The sequence below is a fragment of the Mytilus edulis genome, unplaced genomic scaffold, assembly GCF_963676685.1.
Source record: "Mytilus edulis unplaced genomic scaffold, xbMytEdul2.2 SCAFFOLD_596, whole genome shotgun sequence".
NCBI classification, from domain to species: domain Eukaryota; kingdom Metazoa; phylum Mollusca; class Bivalvia; order Mytilida; family Mytilidae; genus Mytilus; species Mytilus edulis.
Genome location: NW_027268260.1, coordinates 16,599 through 34,605, shown reverse-complemented (window position 1 = coordinate 34,605; position 18,007 = coordinate 16,599). Strand labels below are relative to the sequence as shown.

Here is an 18,007-nt window from a genome sequence, read left to right as displayed (position 1 = left end):
ACCAAAGTTTTTGACCTTGAACTTTGCCCTAGGCAGTCGTTCATAAATTATGACACACCCTCTGGTGTTGGTTCATATACATGTCAAGTATAAACTTTGAAATCATAATGGTTCTCAAGATATAGAGCGGACACGATCTTCACCACAGGACACAGGGTTGTCAACTGTAACCAAGGTTTGTTGACCTTGACCTTTGACCTAGGAAGTTGTACATACATCATGACACGCCCTCTGGTGGTGGTTAATAAACATGTAAAATATAAAGTATGAAATCATAATGGTTCTCTAGATATGGAGCGGACACAAAGTTAAAGTGTTACGGACGGACGGACGGACGGACAGACTGATCACTATAGGGCGACCCGCCTAAAGGCGGGTCCCTAATAAGGATTTATTTCAAAGATATGGTGAGTATGTTCTCGATTTAAGATGAAAAAAATCACACCAGATATTATGATGGAAAATGATGTCGAATATGAATTTTTATCGATGGGTCTACAATAATGAATATACGGGATCTACAATAATGAATATACGGGATCTACAATAATGAGCATATGTAGTTAACTTATTACGTTCTAGAAATAGATCTTTAATCTTTTAAGCGAACGTGCATTTTAAAGATAAAGTGAGACAATGCATTTTAACAAAAATTAACGTTTCAAACATTTCGGCGGAGGATTAAGATCAATTGATACAGAAACTTGTTGAAGAATTTCCCTGCAGCGGCGACAATATGATAAAACAAATTGTGTGGCTCTTATTTATAGCTTGCTGTTCGGTTTGAGTAAAAGCTCCGTGTTGAAGGCCGTAATTCAACCTTTAATTGTTTACTTTTTTTTTTGGTATGATTGCCAATGAGACAACTCTCCACAAAACACCAAATGACACAGAAATTTAAAACAACTATAGGTCACCGTACGGCCTTCAACAATGAGCAAAGCCCATACCGCATAATCAGCAATAAATGGCCACGAAATGACAAATGTAAAACAATTCAAACGAGAAAACTAACGGCATACTTTATGTACAAAAAATGAACGAAAAACAAAAACCGGTATGTAACACATCAACAGAAGACAACCACTGAATTACAGGCTCCTGACTTGGGACAGGTGCGTATTCGTACGAGAACATATTAATGTGAAATGAATATTAACCCTTTTTTGTAATAGACCGACACCCTGAGTTAGATTTTTAACATGCTACTTCACAGAAATCCATTTCACCTTACCCGGACAGATTATTCTGATTCCGAGCCGAACAAGTCTTTGATATAACTACTTAATTTAGAAGGGAAGCAGCAAATACCAATTTTAAACTCTTTGGTTTTGAACCGGACGGAATTCGAACCTCCGACCAGCAACACTAGAGGCTTACATGCTACCATGAAAGCACCGTCACAAGTTACCCGTAATATGAAAGGAAAGCCGTTCAGATATACTGACCATTGATATTTTTGTGATTGCGGTGGGAAGGGGGGCATGTTTTTTGTAAATGTTTGATTCCAAGTTTCTTGAAAGATATTTTATCTTTTCAGAAGGGAATGAAATAATTGTTTCCATTGGAAATGAGAGAAAAAATAAAAACAATAATGTTTGTCCTGGAACAAGGAAGTACACGTCCTCCTGCCCACACTTCATGTTTACATCACGATGATCGTGAGGGCATTCCGATGTATTGTCGCAACAGAGATTTAACTTTCGAGTTTGACTGGTACATGTAACCAATCGTATAAAAACGCAGACAGAATCGAGTGCAAAATAGCATTCCTTGTCGCTTCAAGTAATACTCATTAAAACATTTTTTTTTAGAACACATTATAAAATTAATAATATGAAAATGTTGCGTCGTTAGAAATATATTTATACATTTGTTAGTTATATCTATGCACACGTACAGAACAATTATGTTAACGCATGCGGAAGAACATCTCAGAACGTTTATGCGGAAAAAATGAATGTCTACATAAATCCAAACTATTAGAAAATCCGAGTTATTATAGAAGAGTTTTCACCATGCACTTGCACTGCACTATTATTAGAATAGTAGAATAGAATGATATAGCATTTGAATCAAAATTATGTATACATGTAACTGTTATATACAAATATTAGTTTAATATATAACAACAAACCAGAGTATACTAATTTGTATCACTACAATATAATTGTGATTACGGTGAGGTTGAATTTCCTGTCATTTATTCATCATCCACGCACGAACTTGTCTCAGAAATAAATATACATCTGTAAGTTAACCTCACTTTTAGGTATTGGGATGTGATTTTCTTTAAGACAAGTGCATGTGACCATCCACGAGAACTTGCGGTCATCCGATGTTCAGTACTTCAGTCCTTTGATACTTTCTGTTCTAGTAAATATTACATCAGCCAATGAAATTCAGCCTTCACATTTTTGAAGGTGTATATAAATCCGACAAAACCGAGAATCCCAATGGTCTTTAAACAGAAAATAGAATGGATCGTTTTCAGATCCGCGTAAGCATAGCTTGGACACACCATATCTGTAATTTAATTAGATTTATGTCTGAATGAACATAAAAACACTGTATTTATTTTTTGATTACTGAGGCTTAGTTGTCTCTGACATATAGAGAATTGTGTTTTATTTTTTTCTAAGTGAAGATTTACGACGGTCACTTTTAATATTTTGCGTTTATCTTTAGATTACAATAGATTAAAAAAATAGTGCAATTTGTCTGAATATATTCTATGGTGAATGTTAAGGTCTCATTTTGGGCTATTTTGACTCTTATGAGTTTGTTGTTTTATTGCCTATTATATTGATAATTATTTATAGAGAAACCTTTTCTTAGCAAAATAATTTTCTCGTTTGAATTGTTTTACATTGTCATTTCGGGGCCATTTATACTGACTGTGCGGTATGGGCTTTGCTGAAGGCCTTACGATTATCTATAAGTGTTAATTTCTGTGTCATTTTGGTCTCTTGTGGAGAGTCTCATTGGCAATCATACCACGTCTTCTTTTTTTATATTATAAGAACAGATTTAAAAATAAGTAAATTATAATTATTGTCATTTTCGTCATTGGTGGTGGGGACAGGGTAGGAAAGATGGGAGTTCCTCTAATTTTTTTCCAAGTCATTACCGTGAAATAGGGAAAAAAAAGAATCATTCCAAAGACATAAACTTTTCACCACCGTAAAATTGACGTCTTTCGAGTTAAAACTATTAATTTTTACTGGGTTGGGGTGGGTGGGTTGTTAGTGGGTGGGGGAGAGAGTACGATGAGGTTCGAACCCTTTACAGTTAGGGCAAGTATGGACAACCATTCAAGCTTTATACAGGTCTGAATTTGAATTAATTTATTATTCACTATCTGACACATCATAGGTTTGTGACACATAATAAATGTGGTCTAAGATTTTCAAAAGTTGAAATTGGGCAATTACCTATTATATTGTCCAATATCCGAAATCTAATTATACTGCTAGATTCAGCATATCAAAGAACTAAGAATAATTATTGCTTGTTTTAAGAGCCGTTTTGGCCTCTTATTTCTAAAAAGTGTTTGTCTGGCAACACAGTATTTACGGACAACGAACACATCGCAAAAACCTTATACTGCGTCAAATCTATAAATATAAACAATTGAATACCATCATTGTATTTTATAAAAAAATCAAAATTAAAGGCTTCCTTAATTTCTTCATATCCCCTCTTTATGGGGGTTGCAAATGACCGGTCCATTATATTAGTCATTACCCTATCAATTTCCGGGTTTTGTCCATTTTTGTGTCTTTCTTTAGAAAAGTGATATATAAAGACAAACTTCAACAGCTAAAATGATCAACAAAGCAAACTTTACAAAACAATGAACATACTGGCAATTCATGTATTTACTTCTTGTAAAAAAAAAGCCGCTAACACTAGACATAAAGATATTGTCAATATAAGCCTAGTACAATGAGCATAGAGTCTGGCATAAAAGAATCATTTCTTTAATTAATAACTTTAACTGTATGGCCTTTATTGCAGACCTCGTATGTTCATTACTGTAGACCCATTGATTAAAACTAAACTTTGCAATTCACAATTTGACAATTTCCAATAATATCTGGTGTGATTTTTTCATCTTAAAATCGAGGATCAAACATGTCAAGTTTTTCTTTTTACATCTCAACCATTTTCCAAACGATAGCTACAGATTTGATCCGGGTTATATTAATTCTGCAGGAGCAGATCGGAATCAGTTATGACGTAGACAGTAATCATTCTAATCGTAATCGTGTTCATAGACCATAACGACGATGAAAGAACATCATATAATGACGTTTCGACATCATATAATGAAGTTAACCGAACCACATGATATCAGATAACAAGCACATAATATAATGACACAACCTCATCATATAAAGATGTTTGGACATAATATAAGGGAAAATGCACATCATATAAGGATGTTTGCACATCATATAAGTACATTTGCACATAATATAAGTATATGTGCACATCATATAAGGATATTTGCACATCATATAAGAATATTTGCACATCATATAAGTATGTTTGCATATCATATAAGAACATTTGCACATCATATAAGTATTTATGCACATCATATACGTATATATGCACATCGTATAAGTATATATGCACATCATATAAGTATATTTGCACATCATATAAAGATGTTTGGACATCATATATAGATACTTGCACATAATATTAGCATAGTTGCACGTCATATAAAGGTATTTGCACTTCATATAATGACAAGTGCACATCATGTAAAGGTAAATGTACATCATATAATGACAAGTGCACATCATATAAAGGTAAATGCAAATCATATAATGAAAATTGTCATAACAAGACAGTTTTGGCGTTCCATACAAACAGAACAGAACACAAGATGCAAATAACGATCTGTGTTTGATCGTTTAGGTGAAAAACCAAATAAATCACTGAGTCAACAAGTAGGGCAAATTACAGTCAACCAATCAATTACCGATTTTCGGGAAATTTCAAATGACTGTCAGGATAATAATCTCTTTGAAACGAGATGCGAGTCGAGCGTTGCACATAAAACAACACATAGAAATCACAGAATTGATACCAACAAAAGACACCCGGACGTACCAACGGAACACATTTCGTCACAAGGGAAGAAAAATGAGTCAGGGAAACGAAAAGGTCAATCACATAGCACCGACTCGATATGGGAAACGAAAATTAGTACATCAAACATAGAAAGACATGTGGAAAGCAGTAAAAAGTACCAGAAAAATGCACACGATCACAATGAAGGCACCAGAAACAAACACACGTTAAATAGAAAAAAAACATATGAAAGGTCAAATTCTACGAACAACAGAAGTCGTGAACCTCTTCCTTCCCCTAGACGACGAAAAAGATCATCCTCTTCAAATAATAGAAATCGTAGTATTGACAATCGGGATAGGCCAGATTATTCTTATGATAGACAAAGTTCACTGCAACCAACGTTATATAAACGATCACGTACAAAATCACCACAAAATACTGATTATAGAGGGCAATTTTCACTAACGAATAATTTAGAACATGAAAGAAAACAAACTTCTAGTCCACATGTAGATCACAGAACTGTAAGACAACACAGGTATGCATGCATAAAAACGGATTTTCATTTATCTCATTTACCTGAAAGGTCACGTTCTGAGAACAACAGAAGTCGAGAACCTTTTCGTTCCCCTAGACGACATGAAAGATCATCTTACTCAAATGACAGAAATCGTAGTGTTCGCGTTCGGGTTAGGCAAGATAATTCCGTCGACAAACAAAGTTCACTGCAACCAACGATATATAAACGATCACGTACAAAATCACCACAAAATACTGATTATAGAGGGCAATTTTCACTAACGAATAATTTAGAACATGAAAGAAGACAAACTTCTAGTCCACATGTAGATCACAGAACTGTAAGACATCACAGGTATGCATGCATAAAAACGGATTTTCATTTATCTCATTTACCTGAAAGGTCACGTTCTGAGAACAACAGAAGTCGAGAACCTTTTCGTTCCCCTAGACGACATGAAAGATCATCTTACTCAAATGACAGAAATCGTAGTGTTCGCGTTCGGGTTAGGCAAGATAATTCCGTCGACAAACAACGTTCACTGCAAAAAAACATATATAAACGATCAGGTACAAAATCACCACAAAATACTGAATATATTGGTCAATCTTCACCAATAAATAATTTAGAACAGGAAAGAAGACATACTTCTAGTCCACATGTAGATCACAGAAGTACAAGACAACAAAGCTATCTATGCTTGAATACGGATTTTTATTTACCTCAATCAAATTTTGACACCAACGCAGAGCATGATACGAATAACCACCTAATACATCAAAAGGAGAGCAGACATGAGGACACAGGACACGAAGAATCTTTAACGATTTATGAAAAAACTTGCAAGACAGTTCAAAACGAAGACACACATAGCAATACGTATGACTCAAGCAAACCTTCGTTAATCGTAAATCAAAGAAGGAATTGCCAACACCGGTATCAATCTGGTTTAAACGTTAAATCAAGAGCCCAAAACACAAGGCAAATTTACAATGGAAATAAAATATTCACAAAAAAATCTCAGACAGGATTTGAAGCATGTGATCAAAAGATAGACGTTGCAAAATTATCAAAGATGGATACCGATAGTTTAGCGGCTTATATGAGTACTTGCAGTAGAGAACTAGACACATTTCTATTTAAGCATGAGGTAATTGAGCAAATGTCATTATTTCTACACGTAATGAGTAAGTTATGCGAGTCTAATCATTATTCATTAGTACAGAAATCTCTCAATCCATTAAAAGAAAGAAAGTTCTTTGATCGAAAGGATATTAAAGATATCATTTGTAAGCTGCGTTTACAGTTTGATCAGGAACATATTTACATACTGACAAATTTACTTGTTTTGATGAAAGGGCTTGTATATCATGTCAATAGTGGACCATCCGATTTAATGCAACCATTAGATTCTTTAGAAAGATGTGTTCAAGAAAAAGTCGAAAATAAGAATCAACAAAGAGACCTAGAGTCTTTAATCAAAGAAATAAGAGAAAAATGGAATCCAAAAATAACCCCTCAAACTGAGAACAAACTTTTCACATTGTCTATATTGCCAAATCTTATTGAAATAGAGTCATGTGAAAGTTCTATCATTGATCATGAGTATGAAACAGAAGAAGGTTACTTACGAAGACTATTTATGGTACATCGTCAAGATTTTATTAGGCCTTTATGTAGAGGGTTGGTATCTTTAAAAGATAGTATATATGAAGATCCAGATTGCCTTGAGAAAAGATGGCGACATGATGACATTCGGGTCTATACCAATATAACTTTCCTAACACGCTGTTGCAATGAACAAAACGGATTAACTTGGAAAATAAGCTTTGATATCGCTCCCTATAGTCGAATCAACTGGAACACCAGAAAGCTACTTACATTCGGATCTCTTGTTTGCTTAACAAACAGAACATTTACTATTCTTCAGTATGCAACCGTCGCAGAGCGTAATGCTAATGATCTACAAAACGGAATTTTTGAAATTAAATTTATCGAGGATATTGGGTATGCGTCTACAATTTTACAACAGTCTGATATTCTTTTAATTGAAAGCCAAGCATTCTTTCCGTCTTACTTTCATACATTGCATTCACTTAAATGTATGCACAGTGAAATATTCATTGCAGAAAATAGATTACCTTTCGGGAAACAATTGTTAAACAAGGGAAACAGCATAGAACGAGATGTGCCAGAATATTTTGAATCCCCTAAATATTTATATGAAGGATTTGATATCAGCTGTTTGAATTCTGAATTTCAGGTATACAACATAGATATAACATCTGAGTCAAACTGGCCTGATGCTGATTTTTTCAAATTGGACGAATCGCAATACAAAGCATTTCTCACATCAATGAAAAGTAAGCTTGCCTTAATACAGGGTCCACCGGGAACAGGAAAAACAGTAGTTGGACTCAAAATAGCGGAACTTCTTTTAAAAAATGAGCATATATGGCGTCAACAGGAAACCCAAGGGCCCATGCTACTTTTAAGCTACACCAACCACGCATTAGATCAGTTCTTAGTTGACATTTCTAAACGATTTCGAGAAACCGACGCCACTGATATTGTTCGATTAGGATCAAGATCAGAAACAGAAGTTTTGAGAAAATATAATCTGACGACTAAACGCAAAATTTTCAATTACAGCAAGAAAGAGCAAAGTGCTAGCTGGTAGGAGTCGAAGCAGACACAAACAATGAAAGTTCGGATGAATTAAATGTAATGGCATCTAATGCTAGAGCAAATCTCAAAACTAGGATCAAAGAGCATGAAAACTTGAAAAAACTAAAAGAGGAAATTCAGACGGGAATAGTTCATCAAGACTGGCTCCATTATATAGCTAATGTGATTACTAACACACAGTACAGAGCACTGCAGAATGAAGATTCTTTAATAAGATGGCTTAATGTTGAATCATTATCACAACAAGTAGGTTCTAAACAACATAAGTATTGGTCCAATAGTTATGAAGAAGAAGATTTTGATTATTTGGATGAAGAAGAAACTTGGTATGATGATCAAAGTGTAGATAGTGATAAAGAGGGCATACAAACATTGAATAAAGATCTACAGATACATTTAGACATAGAAAAACTTGAAATGGTGGTTTCTTCAAGGATTGTATTTGGGAAAGAGAAATCGCAAACGAAACCATGGTTTTGGAAGAAATACGATAATAATGAAAAAAAATGTTTCATAAAGAAAATAGAGGAGAAACTCTGCTGTACAAAAATAATGGCGATTGAAAAAGCAGATTCAGTGTCCAATTTATGGAACATTGACAATGAAGAAGAAAGATGGCAGTTATATAAACACTGGGTTCACCAGTCCCTCATTCCAATCAATAAGGAAATACAGGATTGTGAAAACAGCTACAAAAGAGCCCAAGAACGTTATGAAGAGATTCAACACATAGCTGATATCAACATATTGAAGAGGGCAAAACTTGTAGCATGTACTACAACAAGAGCTGCAAGAGATATAGAAATTCTTAAACGAGTTTCTCCAAGCATTGTTCTTCTTGAAGAAGCTGCCGAAATCCCAGAACATCACGTGGTGGCATGTTTAACCTCATCATGTCAGCAACTAATTATGATTGGCGACCACCAACAACTGCGCCCTTCTTACAACGACTACAAGACTGCACTGCAACACAAAATAAATATTTCCCTGTTTGAAAGACTTATTCGTGAACGCTTCCCATATAAACAATTAGAGTATCAACATCGAATGAGACCAATCATATCCCAGCTACTAGTGCCTCACATTTATCGTACATTGCAAGACGATCATAGTGTTTTGAAGTACGAAAATGTCAAAGGAATCCACTCAAATTTGTTCTTTTTATCACATTCAGTGTTTGAAGATCGGGAGCGTGAAGAACTTTCAAGAAGTCACAAGAACACTTTTGAGGCTTTATTTATTTGTAATTTGTACAAATATCTCAGAATGCAAGGATATCCATCTTCTAAAATTACTGTGCTGTCAACTTACCTAGACCAGGTGCGTCTTCTTCGCGAATTGATCAGGCCTATAGAAGACGAGTTTTCAAAAAAGGATTCTTATATAGATGGCATTGTCAATTGTCTAGCAGTTTCAAATAATCACGACAAAACATCAAATGAGATGACCGTAAGAGTCAAAGCAGTAGATAATTATCAGGGGGAGGAAAATGAAATTATATTATTGTCTCTTGTTAGAAGTAACAAGGAAAATAAAATAGGCTATTTATCAGAGGCAAACAGGGTTTGTGTTGCTCTATCACGGGCAAAAATAGGACTTTACGCAATAGGTAATTTCGAACTTTTGAAAGCAAAATCAAAACTATGGAATAATATTGTTAATGATGCAGAAAAGAGGCAATGTTTTGGCACTACGTTGCAGCTAACATGCCAGAAACACAAGAATTCGACTGATATTTCTAATCCGGACGACTTTGACCGTGTTGCAGATGGAGGATGTCAAAAATCTTGTTCTGAGAGGAGAAAGTGTGGACATTTATGTTTAAGGAAGTGCCATGTAGATGATCCAGACCATTCCGACAACTGTTCAAAACAATGTAACAGAGAAGTATGCAAACTGGGGCATCGATGCTCCAAAACGTGCCACTTTCCATACTCATGTGGAAAATGTAATGAAATGGTAGAAAAGACAATTCCCGAATGTCAACATAAACAACAGATGCCGTGCCATTTAGACCCAGATTCAACTTCATGCAATGAACAATGTCAAGCTATTATATCTTGTGGTCATCGTTGTCAGAAACATTGTACAGATCCTTGTAATACAGAAGATGACTGCCAGGAGTTGATAACAGTAGACGCTCGCTGTAGACATTCGGTACAAGTGGCTTGTTGCACCAAATATGATCCCCCTTGTAGAATGGAATGCTCGGGAATATTAGATTGTGGTCACAAATGCCAGGGAACATGTTCAGATTGTAGTCAAGGTAGACTTCATGTACCATGTAAGAAAAAATGCAATAGAAACTTAGTATGTGGACATATTTGTAAGGAAAGTTGCAATTATCGATGTCCACCTTGTAAACAGAAGTGCGATCGGCAATGCATTCATGGTGATACATGTAAAAGCAGATGTGGCGATAGTTGTATTCAGTGTATTGAGCTGTGTAAGTGGGATTGTAAAGCGGAATGTCCAAATAGGTTTAAGTGCGAACAATTGTGTATGGAACCTTGTAAAAGACAAAAATGTAATACACTTTGTAATAGAAGATTAGACTGTGGTCATAAATGTTCAGGATTATTCTGCGAAAGTTCAAAGTGTATTTGTAAAGTATGCGAAAACTTGACAGAAATATTATTTGGATATGAAGATGAAGCTAACGCCATGTTTATTCGGTTAGAAGACTGCAAGTGCGTCTTGGAAGTAAATGGACTAGATAAATATATTTCAAACGTTCTGGATAATCCCAGTGACGAATCATGTCTTTGAAATGCCCAAAGTGCAGCACTAAAATCTCGCAGTCAAAAAGATATTGTAACGAACTTAAAATTATCAACAAAAACATTTGTGAGGTATTTCAAACCATTCGAAATATTGAAGAAGGTACTGACCTCCATTCAAAGCGGTTTGCTACAAAACAGTTACTCACTAAATATGAAATTGACATACCTATCGACATATTCACTAAACTATGGAACAAAGTTAAACATACACGATCAATCGACATTCTGAACACGGTAGTCGATCAACTAACTTTCTATGAAGAAATCTCTAGCTTCAGAATAGAAACCTTACCCTCCGAGTGTCGGTGGCTATTAAAAGCATGGCTAACGCGACTAGAAAAATGGGTGTTTTTAAGGCGGACCAGATATGCACGACAAGAACAGAATGAATTTTATCTAGAAATACGACGACTACAACTAACAGTTGATATTCATAAATTCAAAACAAAACTTTCTGAACAAAAAAAAAGAAATACCATTCCCTGATAATATTCAAAAACACTTGCTTAAACTAGAATCTATTGAAGTCATGGAAGATGAAGAATTATCTTTAATTCGACAGGATACAGAAGAAGTCTCTTCTAGAATAATTGGTCTCACACTTAAGGAAAAGCAAATGATCAAGCGAGCCATGAATAATGAATTTATGGGATCAGGACATTGGTACAAATGTAAAAATGGTACGTTATTAAAACAATAAAATGGAAAATGGAAATGAGGAATATGTCCAAGAGACAACAACCCGGAAAAAAACACACCAGAAGACCACCGATATGTCGTCAACACAACGAGAAAATCCAGCATCCGTATGCACGCTTCAGGTGGCCCTTTAACAAAAATGTGTACTAATTCAGTGATAATGTACGTCCTACTAGACGAAATATATGAATGAACTGATGTTAAAAATCATACGAGACTATCAAAGGCTAGAGGCTCTTGACTTTGAACAGGCACAAACATACGACGGGGTTAAACATGTTCTGTGAGATCTCAACCCCAGCCGTATATCTCGAGCCAATGCACAATAGCATACACACAACAATACACACAATACAACTCAGTTTAAAATAAGTTCGATGTCAGAATAGGTAACAAAATAAAATAAAAAAATTGATAATGATATATAAATTAACAAACGACTAATTACTGACATCCCAGCTCCATACCTCGATTAAACTGATTAAAAGATTATGTCTTCATCATATGAATATCAGACACAATCCCGCCCGTTAGGAGTTTAGTATCAAATTATCATAAAATATATGAGAAGGTCATAACACTATCGTATTAGTACTAATGTAGTATATTTTATAGCATAGAAATCGCATTACATGAACTTACACGTACCAAATACTCATTGATGGTGTAGCCTGTATGTGTGTAACTTATTGATACTAAGATAACGAACTGGCTCACTTTAAAACTTCATACTTAATATTATAATGTGTACTTCAAATAAGCTCTGTATTGGGTTCTCTAAGTTAAATTGTTATGCAACAAAAAGGAGACAAAAAAACTATGACACATAAGTACCAATTCAGATCCCACGTCGCGCTATCGAAAGTAGGTTGATATTTAGTCTGTTTCAATCAAAAACTCCTACTTCTCCGCTGAATGGCATTACATCAAAAATCTAGACAATTTCCATAAACAATTTCTATTGGTTATTTTTCCTTTTCGGTTATTGATTGAAATAATTACTGACATTTCCAAACGCGTCAAAAGTGTAGAGAAAACAAATTGTGTAAATTTGAAATGCTAAATTTTATGAATTCCAATACACAGAATGAAAAACCTAGAGTGTAAAACAGACAATTTGCCAGTTTTTCATTCCTCTCGTTTCAGGGCATTATTATTCTATAGGAGAATGTGGCATGCCAGTGGAACAAATAAAGTGTCCGCAGTGTGGTGTGCCAATAGGAGGTGTTGATCATATTCTAACTGACGATAATGAGAGAGCTATGGATTTTGAAAATCTGTAAAAAGTTCATTTATAATTTTAATTTCTGCTTGTAATTATAATATGCTGATTAACATTATAAAGTATATTATGTATTTTTTCTTAAGAGCCCTATGGACAAATCTTTAATCTTCCAGCAATAATTTGTTATACAATCTGTTTCATAATCAATACTATAGTAAATCTGCCTGTATTTGTTTATCGTTGTGGCCAGGGGGGGGGGGGGGAGGGAGGGATGGTAAAATTTGATAACATCCCAAAAACCATGATGTCTAGTGTTTTTGCTTTTTCATACGTATGCATTCATAGTTAGCGTGTGTTTTGCAACAATATATGAATATAATTATATGCAACTAATTTTTTGAAAATAAAAATAAGTAATTTAAAGCATTTTGCAATCTACCTGAAGATGTCATTTCAAATGATCAAATTGTGACATTAATGGGAGTTTCCTGTTCGTATCAGTAAGAATAACTCAATGCCAATAGTTATCAAATGTAGTAAGTTAATAATATTGCTAATACAGCTAAATGTCGATTACAGTAAGAAGTACATGTCAATAGGACGGACACCCAATGCTCAACAAAATTATGTAAACTAGCAGCAAATAACGATTACTTATCGTTTATATATTAGTCTATATATACGTCAAGAATGTTTATCCAGATATATGTTGTTGTACTTATCCATTAAAGGGTCATTAGCTGTAAAATTCATGTTCACTGAGTTGACTCAAATTATCGGATTTGCTTTTTAACCTACTGTAACGTACTTCCAAATTTCAAAAAGTCTTACGCAAACAATTAACAATGCACGAACTCCATCATTTGCATCAGCATTTGACGTGTGTTTTATTCAAGACGTCATCTAAATGAGATTACCTCCGAAACTCGTCTATAAACCATTCGTAACGAAGGTGTTAAATTGAAGGTCGCATGAATACGGTTGAATGAGGTTAGATTTTGACTTAAAAGTCCATAATAAATCAAAAAATGTTTTGGGGGTTAATTTTGACAAACTTGGGCAAAACTGACTGCTGATTACCAAATAGTAATTTCTCAAAATATTAGCTATTGCCTTTTAAGGACTGCATGTATAAAATAATAATTTTCTTTCGTTACGTTTTTTTTTCTTCTTTTTTGTATGTCTTATCCTAAAGCGACTAACAATATGTATGACCTGATTAGCAGTAATTCGTTTGGAATTAAAAAAAATTCTCACACCACTATATATTTGTTTAATATCGTATTAAAACACTGGTTTGTATTTAAACTATGTCAGACCTTCAAATATGAACTCTAATGTCATATATTTGATCTGCACTAATGTTGTCATTGTACATTTATAATACTTAAAATCTAATAGACCCTTTTATGTATTCCTTATATGTAAATACATATTTCCCTCCTTCAATACTTTGATGTTGTTAAGAATATATAGCATGTATGTTAAATGTTTCATATATGAAGGAAATAAATAAAAACCAATTAATCATTCAACTATACATCATTATTTAAATACCAAAAATACCGATCTCAAAGAAAATTCAAATGTCAAAATCAAAAGCTCAAACACATCAAACGCACTGTTAATTTCCTGGAAAATCGATGTCTTTTCAACTTGTTCAAAAGCACATATTTTTTATGGATAGTCTACTTTGTATAACATATCAACCACTGCATACGATATTAAGGTTTGTTTTGGCGCATGAGTGTTGTTGCATCTTCCAGTCAATTCCCTCAGCTGACAAGTAGCACTATAAGAGAAATTTACTACTTTGTGTTAAGTTAAACTAAATACTTGAAAAAAAATAGGTAGTAAAACCTTTTTTTTCATGAAAAAACAACAAAACAAAACAAAACCAACATTCGCATTGTATTTGTACGCCCATTACATACAACACAAGTATGTAAGACAGCATACTGCGAATAAAATTCACATTAACCCTCTGAATGCATGGACCCTAGTAATAACGTCATTGTAATCATCTCCTGCTATTAAGAACTATGCATTAGACGATTCCGAAGAAACAAAAACAAAATGTGTCAAAAAGTATACCAGCCTTATGATTCTATACTCTAGTTTTTCTTTATGAGACTCATTTATAGCTTCGAATCAAAGAAATGGAGGTCCGAATCAAATACGATACTGTGTTTACTCATGTGTTTTCCTGTCATATCAAAATTGATACCTTTGTTATGATAAGTAACTGCGGCAGTTGGTAGTTTACGGGGTTTTTTTAAGTAACATTGAAAACATAACATTCATCGAAACTATATTACATTCACTGACAATTTATTGCATTCACTTATACAATATCATAACAGTTTAATCGATGTTCTGATAACAAAAAGTAAAATCACAAAAATACTGAACTCCGCGAACAATTTTAAAACGGAAAGTTCCTAATCAAATGGCAAATCGAATGATAAAACATATCAAACAAATTGTCAACAACTGTCACATTCCTGCCTTGGTACAGACATTTTAAAATGTAGAAAATGGTGGACAGAACCCGGTGTGGTAGCGCTAAACTCTTACTTGTATGACAGACGCATCAAATTCCATTATATTTACAACGATGCGTGAACAAAACAGTTATAATAGATAAAATTGTCCAAATATAGGTACAACAGTCATCACTGTGTCACAATCTCAAAACAAAATATATTTAACAAAGAGGCTCAAAATGGGTTCATCATGTCTTTCAGTCGGTTGTGAAACTTTTATTTACTAAGTTGTAACTTTTGGAAAGCTTTTTTTTAAATTTCGTTCGTCCAGTGTGTTGTCCGTCTCTTTCCAAGTATGCTATATGATTGGCTATGGGGTTCTTAACTTTATGTTTTTTTGTGAAATGTATGAATAGTTAATGCAACTTGTTGTTCATTGTTTTGTTCAATGTTAAAATGTATACATTTTCAACGTGTATTTCTACGATATCATATGCGTGCACCAATGTGTTGAGCTAGTTCTATATAGAATGAAGACCTCTTACAATGAGTATCATATTCCACATTTCCATTCTCAATTTTATTATTCATTTATAGTAAGCATGGTTTTAAAGCATTTATCTTTACTTTATGTCTACAAATTTAGTCGATATACGTTTCATTACCACTGAGACGGTGACGTCGCTGGTGACACAATTCCCGATTATAATTGATTGAACCCATACATTATTCCTATATTGATAGACGAAAGACACATTTTGTTGATGCACACCGATGAAAAAGTAAAATAAAAAATACTGAACTCAGTGAAAAACTCAAAAAGGAAAAGTCCCTAATCAAATTACCAAAAGAAAGGCTTTAACATATCAAACGAAATGATAACAACTATCATATTCCTGACTTAGTACAGGCATGTAGATAATGGTGGATTAAACTTAGTTTTATAGATTGAAACACCGAATTACATCTTTTCAATTGATTCTTCCTTCCTTACCGTACATGTAGGCGGGAGTCATGTATCAAATATGTTTGCAGTTTTTGACAAAGCGAGAAAAAAACGTCAATGGAAATGGTATTAATGCCTGCTTATAACATTTGATAATTTTATGTATCATTGACATTTAAAATGAAATCTACTATCAGCCTAAATATTGAAAAAAGAGGATACAATAGGTACTCTAGTATTGAAATGTGTAACACTTTATATATAAAATTGATATCAATTTAACAGCACAAACATGTACACATACCATCAATTACCGCAATAGATGGACTAACGTTTGTTATTACTTGAATTTATGGTAAGAAAAAAAACACATGTCGGGATGGGGTGTCTTCGTCTTTGTGTTATTTAGTTTTTATACCATTTTCTCTATTCTTTAATTATTGTTTTCTTACTCTTTTTTGTTTATAATCTAGCTCCCTAGTTTGTGTTTCCTATTTTGTTTTGTCTTAGACCTATAAGAGACAACAGTTTAGTCCTGCAACTAGCCACTGTTATCATATGAAAGGAACCTTTTTATAGATCGTCTTATGTAATATCTTAATATTAATTGTTATTTGAAGAATTTTGTATTGTAGCAGATCTTTTTGTTTAATTAAATCACCTTTTCGACAATTCTGTAGACTGTTGTCGTCTATTCTAGAATGTACCACTTCTCGATATCAATTTTGATAATTGGTGTGGATGTTTTCAATTTGCTTTTTGAATAAATTACCCCTTAAAATCTAAAATGCCAACGTTGTTTCAATATTAATAGTATTGTATAATGCACCTCCCTAGATATCTAATCACTATAAATCTTTATCAACAGTTGTATATCTTTCTAGGTATTTTATCAATATAAAGCCACCTTAACACTACCATAGGTATAGTGACAAACACCTTAAATATATCACAATATTGATTTACAATATACCCTACATGAGATTATATGCAGTACTTCATACTTCAGCAGGTCAGGACCACTACCTTATATGGAAATGCATAAATTAGCATACTTATGTTCTCGCACATGTAATTGTTTATTTACATGTGACGCAATTTATTTTTACCAAGGTTTTTGACCAATCCACTAAATGAGTCACAATGCATGATGGACTACTACGTGTTTACAATCAACCAAGAACACGTGTTATTTACTGAAATACAACACATTTTTTCGTGCAATGCGGGATTCACAATTTCGCTTAGTTTTTCATTTTGTGTATCCTCATTTATAGTTCGTGATATAAAGTATTACTTCCATGCTCAGATTAACGAAGAGTTGTTTCTATGCGAAGAAAAAAGGGTTTGAATTACCCGATATATAGCCATTAACATGTTTGATGATGGCACAGAAATTTCATGTATTTGTCCACCAGAAGCAACGAAACAACAGCGAAAAAACCCATAAGACAAACTTACTGGTGTAAAGTAAGCCGTCGATAACAGCCGGGGCTGATATTCAAGAGTACAGCAATGTTCGTATAGATAATTAAAGGCAAATGTGGGATCCTTGAATTTTGTGTTCGT

The 18,007-nt window shown here is 33.9% G+C and overlaps 1 protein-coding gene across 1 annotated transcript; it reads left to right on the top strand.

Moving 5' to 3' along the window:
- Positions 1 to 4,963: 4,963 nt before the first annotated feature.
- Positions 4,964 to 13,230, top strand: LOC139507144 (NFX1-type zinc finger-containing protein 1-like; the record flags this gene model as incomplete). Its single annotated transcript, XM_071295650.1, is given in 5 exon segments — positions 4,964 to 8,285; positions 8,288 to 11,060; positions 11,183 to 11,316; positions 11,507 to 11,762; positions 12,928 to 13,230. Coding segments are annotated over 5 exon segments (6,622 nt in total), but the record flags the coding sequence as incomplete, so codon positions are not given.
- Between the last annotated feature and the right edge of the window lie 4,777 nt (positions 13,231 to 18,007).